Source organism: Callionymus lyra, chromosome 14 (assembly GCF_982586985.1).
Source record: "Callionymus lyra chromosome 14, fCalLyr1.hap1.1, whole genome shotgun sequence".
Classification (NCBI taxonomy): Eukaryota; Metazoa; Chordata; class Actinopteri; order Syngnathiformes; family Callionymidae; genus Callionymus; species Callionymus lyra.
The window spans coordinates 24281083-24297022 of record NC_141831.1 but is presented as its reverse complement, the minus strand read 5'-3'; the positions used below and the strand labels follow the sequence as shown (position 1 = coordinate 24297022).

Sequence of the window (15940 nt, the reverse complement as noted above, 5' to 3'; positions counted from 1 at the left end):
ATTAGGGTGATTTACAGTTCCTCCAGTGGATGATGGTGGAGCTATCTGTGCTCTACTGGGACATGGTTGGCTGAATTGCTTCTGTCATCTCGCAGTATTACTGAGGCACTCAGGCTCTCTTTTGCTGAATGTGGAGCCATTAGTGTTCCCTGACAGCAGACAGGCAAGGCTTCTCTCTGCACGCTGATTGGTTTAATTAGATTGTTCGTCCATGCATGTTGTAAGGCTAAATAGGGCGATCCCGCAGCCCGAGCGAGGGTCCGCGGATGCCGAATGCAGTCAAGCAATGAAGATAAATCTACACAGGTGCCGTGGCGGAAAAAAAGTGTAATGACTGTTTCTCACATCGTTGCCTTCTTAATCGTGCTAAAGAGAGCAGCAACTCAGAATCTGCTCAAAGCACACTACAGAGCCCTGTTAAACTGTCTTCTCCAGTACTTTGAAGAGGTGTGTAATGGTCCATTTCTGTGATAGAACCTGAGCTATAGGGACTTTTAGTTATTCTGTTGGTTTTTTACAAGTGAGTGTAAAAGCTGGCAACATGAATAATGGTTTTGATAATAGCTGTAGGAGTGGAGGATGAGAATATTCCACTCTGACACTTCAGTCACACCCAGTACCAGGAAGCAGGAGGAAAATGTTCCCTTTGGATTGACACAGAAGGGAACTTTCTCTGATTTTCCCTGAACAAACATCTTGAATTGAGATGAAGAGAAAGAGGAGTCGCTTTTGGGTCGGCAGTCAGGATAAATCAAGGCATGTCGACTTTGTTGTGTTTTAGTAACACACAAACACAGCACAATTACTGTTTTTCCAACCCCCCAGCCTCAAAATCATTTTAAGAGAGTTGTCTCTCCAATGTGTCCTTCAAGGGCCTGCCAGCATCAGACCAATGAAAAACCTCACTGCCATCGCTGGGCGGGACATGTACATTCACTGCCGCGTCATTGGTTACCCATACTACTCCATCAAGTGGTACAAAGACTCCAACCTGCTGCCCTACAACCACCGGCAGAGAGCCTTCGAGAACAACGGCACCCTCAAGCTGTTCGACGTGCAGAAGGACGTGGACGAGGGCGAGTACACCTGCAACGTCCTGGTGCAGCCTCAGCTCTCCACACACCAGAGCGTCTATGTCACTGTCAAAGGTGAGAGTTTTCTTCAAAGTCTTGTTGCAGAAAATCATATTCAAATTGTCATATATTTTGTTAAGGAAGTCTAAATGAATGAAGAAAAAGCACTTTCTTATCCTGTAAACAAGGACCCAGTTCAACAAAGATGTATAAAAAATAAAGCACATATTCAGAGGGATCCAGAATTCAAGCAATATTGCAGGATTCATTTTCTTTGCAGAGTTTATATAAAATCTAAAATCTAAAATTGTGGGATGACCACATTTTAAATAATTTTGTTTCAGAGCAAGAGTGAAAGGTAGTCTTTGCATTATTTAGAGACGATATAAGAAACATACAAGCAAAAGGTTAATACACCAACATAAGGAAGAATTAAAACCAAGAAACTTGTTTACTTGTCGTGACTTTAAGTTTCCGCAAGCACATTAAAAAATGCACACAGATTGAAGGATGCACGGATGGATAAGTCTGTGGAGGGAGAGATTGAGGGATTGAAAAATGGAGGGATGGGGTGGATCGCGTTATGGATGGAAGGACGGATGGAAGACTGGAGGGAGGGATGACGCAGGGGTGGATGGATGGATTCATTGAGGGATGGATGGTGATAGTGAGGGATGGATGGATGGTGGATGGATGGAGGGATGCTTGGTGGGATGGAGGGAGAATTGGATGGATGGAGTAAAGGAGGGATGGGTTGAGGGATGGAGGAGTGTATTTTCTTTCTTTCTACAATGACAGCAGGAGAGCATTATATTTCCAGGAAGCTTCAACAAACTGAAGGAAGTTTGTTGTCAGACCTCTAAAAGTCAGACTTAAGCTGATTGAAGTGGGCGTCTGAGACCGAAACAAAGGGGGGTTAAGGGTCTAAGTAGCTGTCATTTATTGTGGAAGACAACCCAGATATGGAATGCACTGGATGTTTATCAGTCTTCAGGAAGAAGCCCATCACTGATAGCAGAACAGCAGCTCCTTCATGCAGCCGGCTCACCTGGGGTTCATGTAAATATCCAGCAGCACCGAGGCAGATGATAACCTCAGATGGCTTTGTTGTTTCTCAATGACGCTGCATAATCTAGAATGTCATGCAACCCACCCCTCCTCTTTCGCCCCCTCCTCCTCCACCCATCGGTGCATCTCTTCCTGGCGGGTCTTGACGTGCTAAGCGTGTGAAGGTGAAATCAAACCGCATAGACAAAGCTACGACGCCTCAGCTAATTTGCCTCGCGGCTGCTTAGCATTCCAGCACTGCCGGGAGGAAATCCCCGGGAGACTATTATGCCTATTTTGTTGTGAATTAAATAAGCGTTGAAGTGAAGCTTATACCAATGTTGTTTAAAATCATTAATTTTCCCGAGCATGTGGTTCTCACGATGACTCCACTGTCCCCCGAGACCAGGATGAGTGAGTGCATTATTTTAGAGAGATTCAATGGTTTTACGTTATATCTGCCGCTGAATAGTTTTATTCCACATTTGTGATCATCTTAAGATTCAGTTTAAACTCTTCTTCCAGGTTCAATGAACAAAGGTGATTGATTCATGTTTGCTTTTTGACAGTTCCTCCGACCATCCATCCGTTTGAGTTCCCTCGATTTTCCATCGGCCAGCGAGTGTTCATACCCTGCGTGGTCATGTCCGGCGATCAACCGGTCGTCATCACCTGGCAGAAGGACGGACGGCCCATCCCGGACAGTCTCGGCGTCACCATCGACAACATCGACTTCACCAGCTCCCTCCGCATCTCCAACCTCACGCTCATGCACAACGGCAACTACACCTGCATCGCACGAAACCAAGCGGCAGCCGTGGAGCACCAGAGCCAGCTCATCGTCCGAGGTGACACCAGTTGATCATAGCATGACTAGCTACATGAAAATATTTTCTTCATTCAAACAAGATAATCATTGTCTTAATTTACTCACTCACTTATCCTACATGAGTTTTGCTTTTTCTCTTTTTCCTTTTAAAATGTGATTCAAAATTGTGCAATATTTAATAAAATCCTTTTCACATTCAGTTCCCCCAAAGTTTGTGGTGCAACCAAAAGACCAAGATGGAATCTATGGGAAAGCTGTGATACTAAACTGCTCGGCTGAGGGGTACCCCGTCCCCACCATCCAGTGGGAGTACTCGAAAGGTAAAAATACTTTAACTCATTTGAGTCATGTACCTGCGAAGATGAAGATGAAGATGATTACAGTTAAATGAAAAGCGTATGTGAGTGCCACATTAATATTTATGGCCATTCTAGAAACTAGAAACAGTATTCATTGCAGACTCAATCACACAAGCAGCAAAGTTACTTCTCCGTCCAAGTCTAGACTGACTTAACCTTTCTGTGAAAAGAAAGGCGATTGCGATATTAATCTTGATCTATCTTTGTGATTTCTGAGTTGGTTCTGTCAGGCCGGGGTTGAAGACAGGACTCAGACGCAGAATTAAAGCAATTCATGCAAATTTATCTCAAGTATATTTCATTTAACTTGATTCTTCTAAGCGAGGTAACTTAGTGAAAACACTATCAATCACAATCCCTAACTGCCAGACAGAAACAAAGAAGCCAAACACAAAACCGACTGAGGCAAAAGACATCCAAAACAAAGACAAAAATACAACAAAAATGTACAAACAAAAAGTCACTCAATTAGGAGGATCAAGAAACACAGAAACATGGTGGTGGCGAGAGATAATGGCTGGAGGTGCAGAACAAAAACAAACACTGTCTGACTACTGTGTGACAGGTTCTCCGTTCAAATTCTTTTCCTTTGACCTCAGTTTTAATTGCATTGGAAGTCTCTGTACAATTGTTAACATCCATAACGTATCATGGTAAGTGTTGTTACAAAGGTGTGGGAAGTACATTATAGAAACTCTTCCTCATACATTAATCTCTGATCTACCTCATTAGACTCACAATGCTTCACAATTGTTCTATACAAAAACATTGTGATGCCGCCTGTGTCTATAATCTATAAAATATAACAAGATTTACTTGAAAATTAAATCTATATTAATATACTGTATATGCTAACATGTGTTGGGACCAGCTCATAGAAAAATGTTTTCATGGTAATGATTTATTACTCAGCAAAGTGACTGTTTAAATTCATGAAAAAGATTGAGAATTACGCTTGTTTCTGTTACATCTTTTCAACTTTCCTTCACTCCTCCTCAGGCGCTGGAGTCCCACAGTTCAAACCCATCGCCCTTAACTCAGGCTTCCGGATCGAGGTGCTGATCAACGGATCTCTGCTCATCAAACACGTGCTGGAGGAAGACAGCGGCTTCTACCTGTGTCGAGTCAGCAACGACGTGGGCGCCGACGTCAGCAAGTCCATGTATCTCAACGTGAAAAGTAGGAACCAAACACTCTTTATTAGCGTCAATGTTTCTTTATTTTCAGTCGACATCGCAGAGCCTCGTCTGCGTCTCCTCAGTGTCTAGTTTTTTCTCGAGCTGACACACGACCTACATGTAAGGTCGACCTCCAGAATTCCGAGGTCAAGAGAGTTGAACTGCAGCTATACTTTGACAGCCAGGCCACCAGCAGAATGCCTTCACGGCTGTTGCTCCGCGGCTTCTGCCTGAGTGGATACCACGAAAGCTACGCACACAGCCAACACCAGCGAGTCTCCTGGAGAAAGTGCAGCATTTATCCGCTGTATGGACAAGGACTTAGCTCCCCTCCATTAAGCTCTGAATTCTGCATGTAGGCAGATGCTGCCACGTGGAAGAGGAGGTGGGATATCCATGTCTCTGGCACTGGCATGTTAGGAGGGCAGTTCAATACTGAACGATGTGCACAACATCAAAGATTGGTGCAGAAGTTGTCATGCAGGAAATTACAAAAACTATTTTCTTAACCCTTTGTTATTTCTGGGTCAAGTTGACCCGGTGGCCCGAAAACAAATGTGTTTGTGTTATACCTTGTGTTGTCTCTGGGTCAATGGGAACAACCTCCACCACTGCATATTTATTTATGGAAACCAGTGAGATTCATCTTGATCACACCCGAGCAGCCTAATGCAGCCCAATTGTTCATGTGGCCCTCAAGAGGTCAGAGTAGAACATAGAAATTTTTTCCAACAGCTAACAATTTTACTTTGTGTTTTTTTACTGTATAAAATCTAAATAAAACTCTTTTATTCAGATTTTTTTGTAACTTTTTTGAAAATGTATTAAATAAAAATGGAGAAAATATAAACATTGTATTTAGAGGAAAAGGTTATTTTTCTATCAGTTTCTTTTACACACAAATATGTTTTGTCATGGTAAGATTTATTTGGTTGGGGCAGAACATTTATATTTACCTAAATGTTATTTCTCTTTCTTATTTTTTTTTATTTTTATCTTAAGACGTTTTTGTTTGTTCAGGCTTTTCCTTGATTTTCTGGAACTCCTTTTGCGTTATCAGTTTATCTTGACCTTTAAAGTATATACTTTATTGAATTTATTTTAATTTATTGACCCTTGTCTGGAAAAGCACTATATAAATAAAAATGACTTACTTACTTACTTACTTACTTCAGTATATCTTAATTATCTCTGTGTTTTGTCTTGTTTATCAAATTCCTTTCCATCAACATCACGTTTACTCTAATTGAAAGTCTCTTATCTTGTCTTAGACTGGAATCTTTAAAGCTGAAAATATTAACATGAACACTAGTATACTTGGATTTTGAGCCAACAATGTAGCAGGCCGCTTAAATACACCTCCAGTATGAAATTTGTGTTTAGGTTTTAGTGAACTATAAAGTCACAGAAAAGAAGAAATATTGATTTGTCCTGACAACTGCCTCAATTTTATGAACGGGTGTTGTTTTTGGTTATCATGTTCCCATCTTTGCTTGACTAATACAAACATTTAAATACATTTGGATTCTTCTGGTTAAAGGAGATAAGATGTTGGATTATCAAACTATTACATTTGATCTGGCACATGGAGATCCATCTGAGTGTCCCTGAGCACCTGATGTAGATTTCTGTGTGTGTCTGCCAAGTTTTAATTGTGATCTTCCTCCATGACTGGCTGCTTGTTTTGATGGTTGTTTTCTGGAAGAGACTAATGCCCCCGTGGCTCTTATCAAGCCGCAACAGAGCCCTCCCTGCTGAGCGACGCTTTGTCTGCCAGCAAACAGCCAAAAACTCTTTGGACCTGGTCGTAATGTCCTCACTGTGTCACAACCACAGACCACAGGCAGGTATGATGCTTGTGATTTATATTTCGATAAAATACATCAATGAACAGATGAATCACAACTCATTTCATTTTATTAAATAACGCAACAAACCAAATTGACCAGATTTGTTTCTATTATTGGATTTTTTCTTAACCATAAACATTACATTTTTCCTTCCCTATGACCCCCTGATAATTCTTATTAAATATATTATTTTAATACTGTAATATTCAATAAGAATCAATACAATGGTTTAGAATTCAGTACGATCCTTTTTGAAGTTAAAAATAATAATATTGTAATAAGTATAGACCATTAAGGAGGGCTGCAGATTTTTGTTTAAAAGGTTGTTGCTGTTCGAGTATCCATCATTTATTTGGCTCTTCTCTCGTCTACTGTGTCTTTAAATCAATAACAAGCACTAAATCTGTCGTCCCTTGTAGGCAAACACTGTGTGTGCGCGCGTGTGTAGGTGTGTGTTTGTGTGTGTCCGTGTCTCAGCTGAAAGCTCTTGTGTCAAGCTGTTGTTTTGATTGTTTTGCTTTCCCCGATCGGTCTCCAAGCTCTCTGTAGTAACCCGATGCTCCCAGGACAGCCGAGGCCGTCATCAGTGTGTGTCCATACGTGTGCGCTCACGACGCCTCCATGTCTTCATCTGGCTCAAACTCTCTCACTTCCTCAACGGCTTTTTCCTCTTGTTTACCAACTCGACTGCGCCTTAAGAGGCTTAGCAGCCAATTAGAGGGAGTTGCACACGTTGACGCACGATAACACTCTCACGTGACGGACATCTCCGCTTCATATGAACATCTCTTGTGTCTGAACACAACGGTGGAGAATCAATAGCTTCAATTAGCAAACGTATGGTTCACGAACAGAGCTGATATATGAGGCTTGTGTGCGACACAGGTGTGTAAACAGACTCACACAAAGGCTGATATGAACCTCGGAATTCAATGCAATATATACCATTTTAGAAGGATAATAGTCTAGTGCGGTGGTTCCAGCTCAGCCAGGTCTTTGTGAATGAATTGCAGCTGTTGTGGCGTCCTAGCTCGATGCTTCCATTCTTGTCCCCGGTCCAATGTCTGGCCATAACACACCATGCATCATCTAGCGCCTCGCTTACAGCTGGTGGAAACTGCTTGCCCTCGCTGCGCCCAGATTAAATCTGCCGTGGAAGTGAGCGGACGTCCTTGTGTTTATCTTTCTCTCCGATGTGCTGAACAAGGACTTTATTGGACCTGTGCGTGTTCAGCTTCCCTTTCGAACCTGTCCCTTCATTAGTGTTGAGAGATGTTCCCTCGTTACATTTCTTATCAAAGTGAGTACAACATTATGGGGATTTATTTACGCCTCTTGATTCTTTATATCAAATGCTTAGGTTTGTCTGATCACGTGCCTCACACAATAAAACGTGCTAACACACACAAGAGCGCAAGAAAATGTGAGCTTTGCCGACGTCACGTTAAACGCTCAAGCAAAGTGGATTCTGCCAACAATTACCAATCCACAGCCACTCGATGTTTATCATTGCCAATTAAGACCAATCAGGCCTATTAGACGTCATAACGTCTGCAGACGGAGCGATGCCGCCGAGCGTAATGAGGAGGCTCGGCAGAGAAGAGGTAAACATCCTCACAGCTGATGAATCGTCTCCTGTTTCAGCGCCGACAATTCTGCAGGCGTACAGTCGAGCTTCTCCACCGCGAGCAAATCGTGCAGCTAAAAGAATTATTTCAGTACATTTCCGACAGCCGGTTGAGCTCTTTGTGCGATTGCTACACTGTCCTCCTCCCTACCCCCAACACCGTCCACCCCCCCCCACTGACTGAGTACCCCCAGGGCAGGGAGCTCTGCACATCTCAGCTCCTCTATGCAGGCCTTCCAGGCCAGAGCGCTCCTCAGCCAGGCCGAGGAAAAGAACTGCATCAACACTTCTGCACAAATGATCAATAAAAAGGAACATTTTTTTGCATCAACAATTGACCCAATTATATTCCTCTTAAACGTAAACCTCAAAATATGCTTTCCTTTAGTTGTTGCAATGACAAATGATTATTAATTGACCAACAACTGCTCTCGCTTATTCGTCTGCCTTTCTTTTTTTTTTAATCATCCTGATCCTTCTGTTAAAAAAAAAAAACATGTTACTTGGAGGCACAAAAAAATGGAGATAAATGAATAAGAGTTGCAACTGGGGAGACACACACAGCCAGATGAGGTAGGGAGGGAGGGAGGGAGGGAGCGAGGGAGGGAGGGAGGAGGGAAGAGGGATGCAATGCAGGGAGAAGAGAGGCTGCCCAATGCTGGTTGGCATGGTAACCTGGCCAGGTGAAAGGGAGTATGGGAGAAGGAGGAGGGGAGGGGGGGCTTTTGTCTCACGGGAGTAGCCTATCAGCAGCCAGCGCCTTCACTACAATCCCTGCAGGCTTATGTGTATCATCGCTGCCCTCTGGGTTTGTGTGGAGGAACAGGGTGCTCCTCTGCACTTCTAACAACATGCTTAAACATGCGTGATATTTCTGATTTAAAAATCAGATAAATGGAGCTGGCAAGATTAGCATCACCAGTGTCTTTGAAGCTTTAATCTTGTATTTTTGAGGTGAATTGAATCTGCTCTTTCAGGGAAACTAAAATATTATTATTTTTAAATCAATACATTTGTTTTGTTGATGTAAATATAGGTAAATCAATAAATAGAGCCTTTAATTTATGCTTCAGGTCAAATCGTAAATGAAGTAAAATTTTGTGAACCTCCATGATCCTTTTATTGTTTCTCGTGTCTGAGGCAGCAAAACAAAAAGCAGCTGAGCGCTAAAACAACACCGCATCCACCTCTGTAGATACTTCCCCTCGTTTCTCTAAATGCATCCCACAAAAAATTCATCGTCGTCATGCAAAATAAATCTGCATTCTTTTCCGTTGCCGAACCCCAAATGGCTGGGGAGTGAATAAGAGATGAGGCTTAAATGTTTGCACCGTCTTGCCTGACACTTCCCATCACATCACTGGAGTCGCCCTCCGTGGATGTTTGTGCGTGTGCACGACCAGGCTGACACCCCTTCCTCTGCCGGCTCGTGCGTTTTTCTTTTCTTTTTTTTGAGGACGTGTGTGAACATCTGGGAGCCTTGTGTGTTGGTCCGCATATCTGTGTGTGTAATGAGGCATGTATGTTGTTAGCGTGCTTCCACTGGAGTGTTGAAGGCACCATTTAGGAGCCTCACATACATGATACATGTCAGCACATCTTTATGTCTTATGTCTCACATGCATGTGCAGATATTAGATTAAAATAATTCGGAATATCTACATTTCTCTACACATCTCATGAGGAGCTTTGATGCCAGTCGTGTCGTTCTTACTGACTTCGTGGACAAGGTTCGAGACAGTGGTGAGGTGAGCTGTAGGAGTGTCAGAGAACTGAGAGTAGGATCAAATCCTGGGGGACCATGATGTTTGCTGATGATATAATGATTGACTAAGTGTGGAACTTACTCAATCTGTTTTTTTGTGTGTGTGTTCTAGTCCCTGCAATGATCACGTCATACCCCAACACCACACTGGCCACACAGGGGGAGGAAAAGAAAATGAGCTGCACAGCTCAGGGGGAGAAACCCATCATGGTTCGCTGGGAGAAGGAGGAACGCATTATCAACCCTGAGACCAGCCGCTACGTGGTTTCGTTCAAGGAGGTCGGGGACGAAGTCATTTCCACCCTGCAGGTGAAGTTCAGTCCGTAAATCCTCATCGACACTCATTTTGCAGTGAAGTTTAATTTAAACTTGTTTTTAGTTGCTGAGTAAACACTTTCTCTTTTTTAGATCATGCCCACAGTGAGGGAGGACTCCGGGTTTTTCTCATGCCATGCCATCAACTCCTTCGGTGAGGACAGGGGGATCATCCAGCTGACGGTTCAAGGTAAACTGAAACTAAAATAGTTTCCGAGTTTGTCTCATTGTGTGATTATTTTGATGATTATAAATGTTGAGAATCTTCTATGTTCTCTGGTGACAGCCGAACTTTGTGTGTTTCTGCATCTTATTCTGAGATAAATCTTTCTTTCAGAGCCACCAGATCCTCCGGAGGTTGAGATCAGGGAAGTGAAGGACAGGACTATCGCTCTGCGTTGGACCATGGGCTTCGATGGCAACAGCCCCATCACAGGGTTCGACATCGAGAGCAAGAACAAGTCAGGTATAAGACAGAGTCCTTCTTTACTGAATTTTAATCACAACCTAAAATTTCTCTAAAACCGTCTTTTCTAGGTTTGACTAATCGGAACTTTAATGTTTTGAAAAATAAACTGGATTAAACCCCTGTATTCTCCCCTCTGCAGCCTCTTGGGATACGGCACAGAAGACCAAAGACGTCTCTCCTCAGCTCAACCAGGCCACCATCATCGACCTGCACCCGTCCTCCACGTACAACATCCGGATGTTTGCCAAGAACCTGATTGGAAAGAGCGAAGCCAGCAATGAGCTCACCATCACAACCGATGAAGCAGGTGAATAAATGAGATGGATCTTCTCTAGGATCAAATATCATGAAGTGAAAATAGTAAGTGTTGTGTGGGGGTAAAAGACAAGACCGGGTTCCACTGGTTCATTTCATTAACAGCCCTGTGACATCAGCCCCTTTGGCTCTGCTGCATTATTGAACACACGCTGACCCTGCACTAAAAGCAGAACTTTTAAATTAAAGGCCTCACTAGTAAATGTCAAACGGTGGTCAATAGTCGGAGGTTGGACTCCTTCTGCTAATTAGCTCCCCTCCCTCATACTCCTCACCCCGAGCAGACGTCTATAAATACAAGCATCACATTTCCGATGTCATAGACCGGTCCAGGCTCATGCTCACGTCTGGAGCATTAAGTTGACTTGAAAACCGTGCTTGTGTTCACAGCTCCTGACGGACCACCACAGGACGTCCAGTTGGAGGCTCATTCGTCTCAGAGCATCAGGGTTAGCTGGAGGGTAAGTCTTATGGATTTCTCTATTCTACAATTATTTTTTCTCCGTGGTAGACAAAGGGAAAGATTTCATTGTCACTTCTCACAACTAATTTCCTATATTTTACTACTTTATTTTACCATCCATTACACTAACGCCACCATTAATTTTCCGCGTACACCCCAGTATCCTTGCACCCGGTCAACACAAGACTACAGGAGGAGTATTTTTGGCAGCAACAAACACATTTTTTAGGCCACCAGTTAACACAAGAGTTAATTAAAACCTGCTGAGAAAAATCCTGACCTTTTTTATTTGATTCCAACAATGATTGTCTACCTATAATGGTAAAGTCATTGTTAATAATGGTCTTCTCTACCAGGCGCCTAAAAAACACCTCCAGAACGGAGCCATCAAAGGGTACCAGGTGGGCTACAGGGAGTACAGCTCGGGTGGAAACTACCAGTTCAGTGTGATCAGCGTGGAAACCACCGGAGACAACGCTGAGAGCATATTGTTGGACAATCTAAAGAAGTTCACTCAGTACGGAGTCGTGGTGCAGGCCAGCAACAGCGCCGGGACAGGACCGTCTTCAACTGAGGTGGCTTCTACCACACTGGAGGATGGTGAGAGGATTGACTTATGTTGATACAGGAACTATTAATACATACATATAAACATATGTTTAAGGATGGAGATGTGGTTAGAAGAACTGTTAAAGAATAATGACATATGTGAGAAAATATAATAAGAGTACTGCTAGATTATATGTCCATCAAAATTAACCAGAAAGAAACGAAATGGAGACGTTCCTCAGTACAAAAGTGAAGTTATAGCAGCGCCAAGCGGCAGTAATGGGTACTGTTTCATCACCTGTGAGTAATGCATGAGTTTGTTCTGTCCACCAGTGCCCAGCCGTCCCCCGGAAAACGTCCAAGCCACGGCCACATCTCCAGAGGTCATCTCCCTATCCTGGCTGACTCCTCCCAAAGATGCACTGAACGGAAACCTGCTGGGTTTCCGGGTGATCTACTGGGCCAACCTTCCGGACGGAGGTAGAGTTGCTCATGACAGAAAGTATATTGTCCTGCACATCGGTCAACATCTGGGTCAGAGTGAATGTCTCGTGACCAAAACAAACCGGCGCTGAGTAACAAAAAAATCCTCATTCATGCCTGAGAGGAAGTCATAACAAGGATTCTGCTGAGCTCGTCTTATTTACCCTTTGACCAAACCCTGCTTGCCAACATTGAAGTCAGACAGCAGGCTGCATAACGCTCACATGCTGCGCTTGCATGACGACGATTGTTTTTGACAGCACAATTACCTTTGACCTCTGCACTGTCGCTTCATGTTGACTGTGTCTTAAGAACACTTGACAGCCGTGGATAGTTTGCATAGCAACAGTTCCTCCATCGCTGGTTAGCGAAGGATTATGAGGTTTTAATTGTATGTTTACACTTTAAATTCTCTATTATGGAAAGCCTTTATCACTTCTGTCTGTCGTGCTGCACGAAAAAAGATCACCAATAGTTTGAAAGTTTGACTCCAGAAGAGCTTGAGTATCTGGACATCAATCCAATGAGCTGTGGCAGTGGAGGTCAGCAGCCTTCGTGTAGACCTTGTACGAGTCCAGCTCAGACATAGTGATTGAACATGATATTAGCCACAAGGATGGGATGTGGTTGAATATGTTATCGAGGTCACTCGTGTGACCACCATCTTTACTCTTGTCCATCCATCAGAACTGGGGGAGATCAGGAACGTGACGACCTCTAAGCCTTCCCTGGAGCTGGACGGGCTGGAGAAGTACACCAACTACAGCATCCAGGTGTTAGCCTTCACGAGGGCCGGCGATGGCGTCCGCAGCGAGCAGATCTACACTCGTACCAAAGAGGATGGTATGAGCAAATGCGTCAATAAGACCTGTGGATGTCACAGATGAACACCCAAATCATTCGATCTGTTTTTTTAAAATTTCCAGTTCCTGGTCCTCCAGCTGGTGTTAAAGCCGCTGCAGCCTCCAACTCTGTAGTGTTTGTGTCGTGGCTTCCTCCTCTCAAAGTGAACGGCATCATCAGGAAATACACCGTCTTTTGCTCCAACCCTCATCCCACAGTAAGTATCTCGACACTTTATCACCTTTGTGACAGATGCACATACCGTGTGTGGCACCAGTGCAACAGAGGTACAACAATATTGCAGTGAGGCATTTGTTATCTAGCCGCAAAGAAAGAAAGAAAGAAAAAAAATGTTTTATTGATTATTACTGTCTGAAATGTGTTTTATTTTGACAAAAAGATAGTATTTTCCCTAAAGTAAAATTAGCTTGTGGCTCTTGACATGTCAAAACGCTTGTTTTTGTAAAGTTTATTAAAAATCTAGTAAGAATTAGTGGAACACAAACTCTATGAGATTTATTTTTACTTTATTTATCTGAAGATCGGTCCGTGAGTATGATAATGAAATAATACCGGTCCATGTTGCAGAAAAAACCCTGGTGTAGAGCACATGCTCGGCTCAAATCGAAGCAGGTTTTTGTTCATATTGATAGCATCACCTAAATAGATGCCAGTGATGAAACTAAGCCAAAGAATTATAACTATCGATTCCAATATCGATAAAAAATGATATTGAATACTTTTTGTGTCCCAGGTGAGCAGTGAGTTCGAGGCAGCTCCAGATGTTTTCTTCTACCGCATACCAAACCTCAGCAGGAACCGACAGTACAGCATCTGGGTGGTGGCTGTCACCGCCGCGGGCCGAGGCAACGCCAGTGACATCATCACAGTGAAGCCCATGGCAGAAGGTAGGGGGCGCTCCGTCATGTCTTCAAAATCTTCCATGTGAGCTGATTTATGTTGACTTCAATGACCAAACGATCAAAGACGTCACACACATCCTTGCGACAAAAACATTTTATAGTTCTGGATATATTTCTTCGTGACCAAAGGAACGAGTGGTGACACGCCTGGACGTGCGTGGAGAGCCTGTCTGCCCCTGCAGCTGATAAGCTGATGGAAGACGCAGATAGACTCGCTGGTGTCTAAATTCAGAACCTCAGCTCTGATCTTTTATCTCAGACGATGACGGGTCTTATCTCCTCTCTGCATAGGCGGGCGCAGATACACATCACAGTGTGACTTGGAGTGCTGCTGCAGGATTGGAAGTATAATTAAAGGTTTGTGTCTCCTTCAGCTCCCGCTCGGATCCTGACCTTCAACAGGACAGTGACCACGCCGTGGATGAGGGACATCGTGCTGCCGTGCAAAGCTGTCGGAGATCCATCTCCAAACATCAAGTGGTTTAAGGAGATGTACGTTTCTAACTGCTGTCTAGTCACTGCAGGAGCGTTTTGTGCTTTTTACTCTCCGTCATAAACATTCAGATTAAACCTGAGTTCTTCTGCTCGCAGCAATGCCACACCAGCTCCTGTTGTGATTGACAGCCGACGCAGTGTCCACGGCAACGGCAGTCTGGTCATCCGTACCATCAAAGCAGAGGATTCTGGGAATTACACCTGCATGGCCAGTAACAGCTTTGGTTCTGACAAGATTGTGCTCAACTTACAAGTCCAAGGTGAGTCAAGGGCATGAGGTCATAGGACATTTTTTGTAACACAAATGCCTTTTTATGAGACTTTATGTTGACTAAAATCAATTTAAAACATGAAACATGTTATTTATTGGAACTGTTGTGAGCAATTATCTAACCAATTCAATAAATATATTAAGTACTTCTTTGCATATTAATATTATTGTTATATTTATTTCTATTATTATTATTATCATTATAGAATACAGCAAATAAGAAGCAAAAACAGAATAATTTATCAGGCTTACAATTTCAGACTTTCATGAAAGTCATAAAATGAAATGTGAGCAGAAACATGGGCAGAACGAATTTGTGTGTAAAAACTTCTTTTCATAGCTTCTCACAAAATCTACACATGCTCTGAACTCAACTTCACCTAAAATAATTTCGATCTCCTCTTCAGTTTGTTTCTCTCTCTGGACAGGATTATCTAAACATCCTTATATGTTGATCATTGTCTATTCATGGGCAGAGATGTGTGCTATGAGCTGCTCTCAGTTTACGAGTGATTGCATGTATTCATGAATACGTAGGAGGTTTTTAGTGACACAGTGCAAATCTGCAGGTAAATTTACTTTTAATGAACAAGCCATTGACTCTAAATGGATTATTCTTCAACATCAGCATCGAACCATTTTTAAATCAGAATCAGAAAACTTATATTGTTGGTGTTTTAAACACGACACAATTTCTTGTGGTGGCATTACAGAATATAAAAATGTAATAATACAAATTTAATAAAGAGATTAATCAAATGAAATAAAATAAAATATAATTCATTACGATAAGTTGGCATATAAATAAATAAAGAATAAAAATGAAAAAAAAGCCTTATTTTTCATTTCAATTAAAAATAATATCCATTTTTATGGTCAAATGTAAAAACATTATCAGTAATTTATAGTTTTGAAATATTCTTAATAGGAGCAGTGCTGTAAAATTCGAGGCATTATTTTGTCTATTCTCTTCACGATAAAACTTTGATGGAATGTTCTCTCGTTGTGAAAAAAAAAAGAAAGCCCAACGAAGGTTGAATGGCATTGCAGTTCTACTGTTCTGACACTGAGAGGCGCCAGAAACAA

General features: G+C 42.6%; 1 protein-coding gene across 4 annotated transcripts in view; it reads left to right on the top strand.

Annotated features, from left to right (window-relative positions):
• LOC148066743 (cell adhesion molecule DSCAM-like) overlaps positions 1-15940 on the top strand; it is an 86721-nt gene that overhangs the window by 64781 nt on the left and 6000 nt on the right. For all 4 annotated transcript variants that reach the window (XM_087808190.1, XM_087808189.1, XM_087808192.1 and 1 more), the window contains 16 exons: positions 873-1148; positions 2690-2968; positions 3150-3269; positions 4308-4487; positions 9841-10037; positions 10137-10233; positions 10381-10509; positions 10652-10819; positions 11218-11288; positions 11647-11890; positions 12173-12319; positions 13010-13165; positions 13249-13382; positions 13920-14073; positions 14463-14580; positions 14680-14843. In XM_087808190.1, the coding sequence (XP_087664316.1) occupies positions 873-1148; positions 2690-2968; positions 3150-3269; positions 4308-4487; positions 9841-10037; positions 10137-10233; positions 10381-10509; positions 10652-10819; positions 11218-11288; positions 11647-11890; positions 12173-12319; positions 13010-13165; positions 13249-13382; positions 13920-14073; positions 14463-14580; positions 14680-14843 (2634 nt within the window). The remainder of the gene's footprint in view (positions 1-872; positions 1149-2689; positions 2969-3149; positions 3270-4307; positions 4488-9840; positions 10038-10136; positions 10234-10380; positions 10510-10651; positions 10820-11217; positions 11289-11646; positions 11891-12172; positions 12320-13009; positions 13166-13248; positions 13383-13919; positions 14074-14462; positions 14581-14679; positions 14844-15940) is intronic.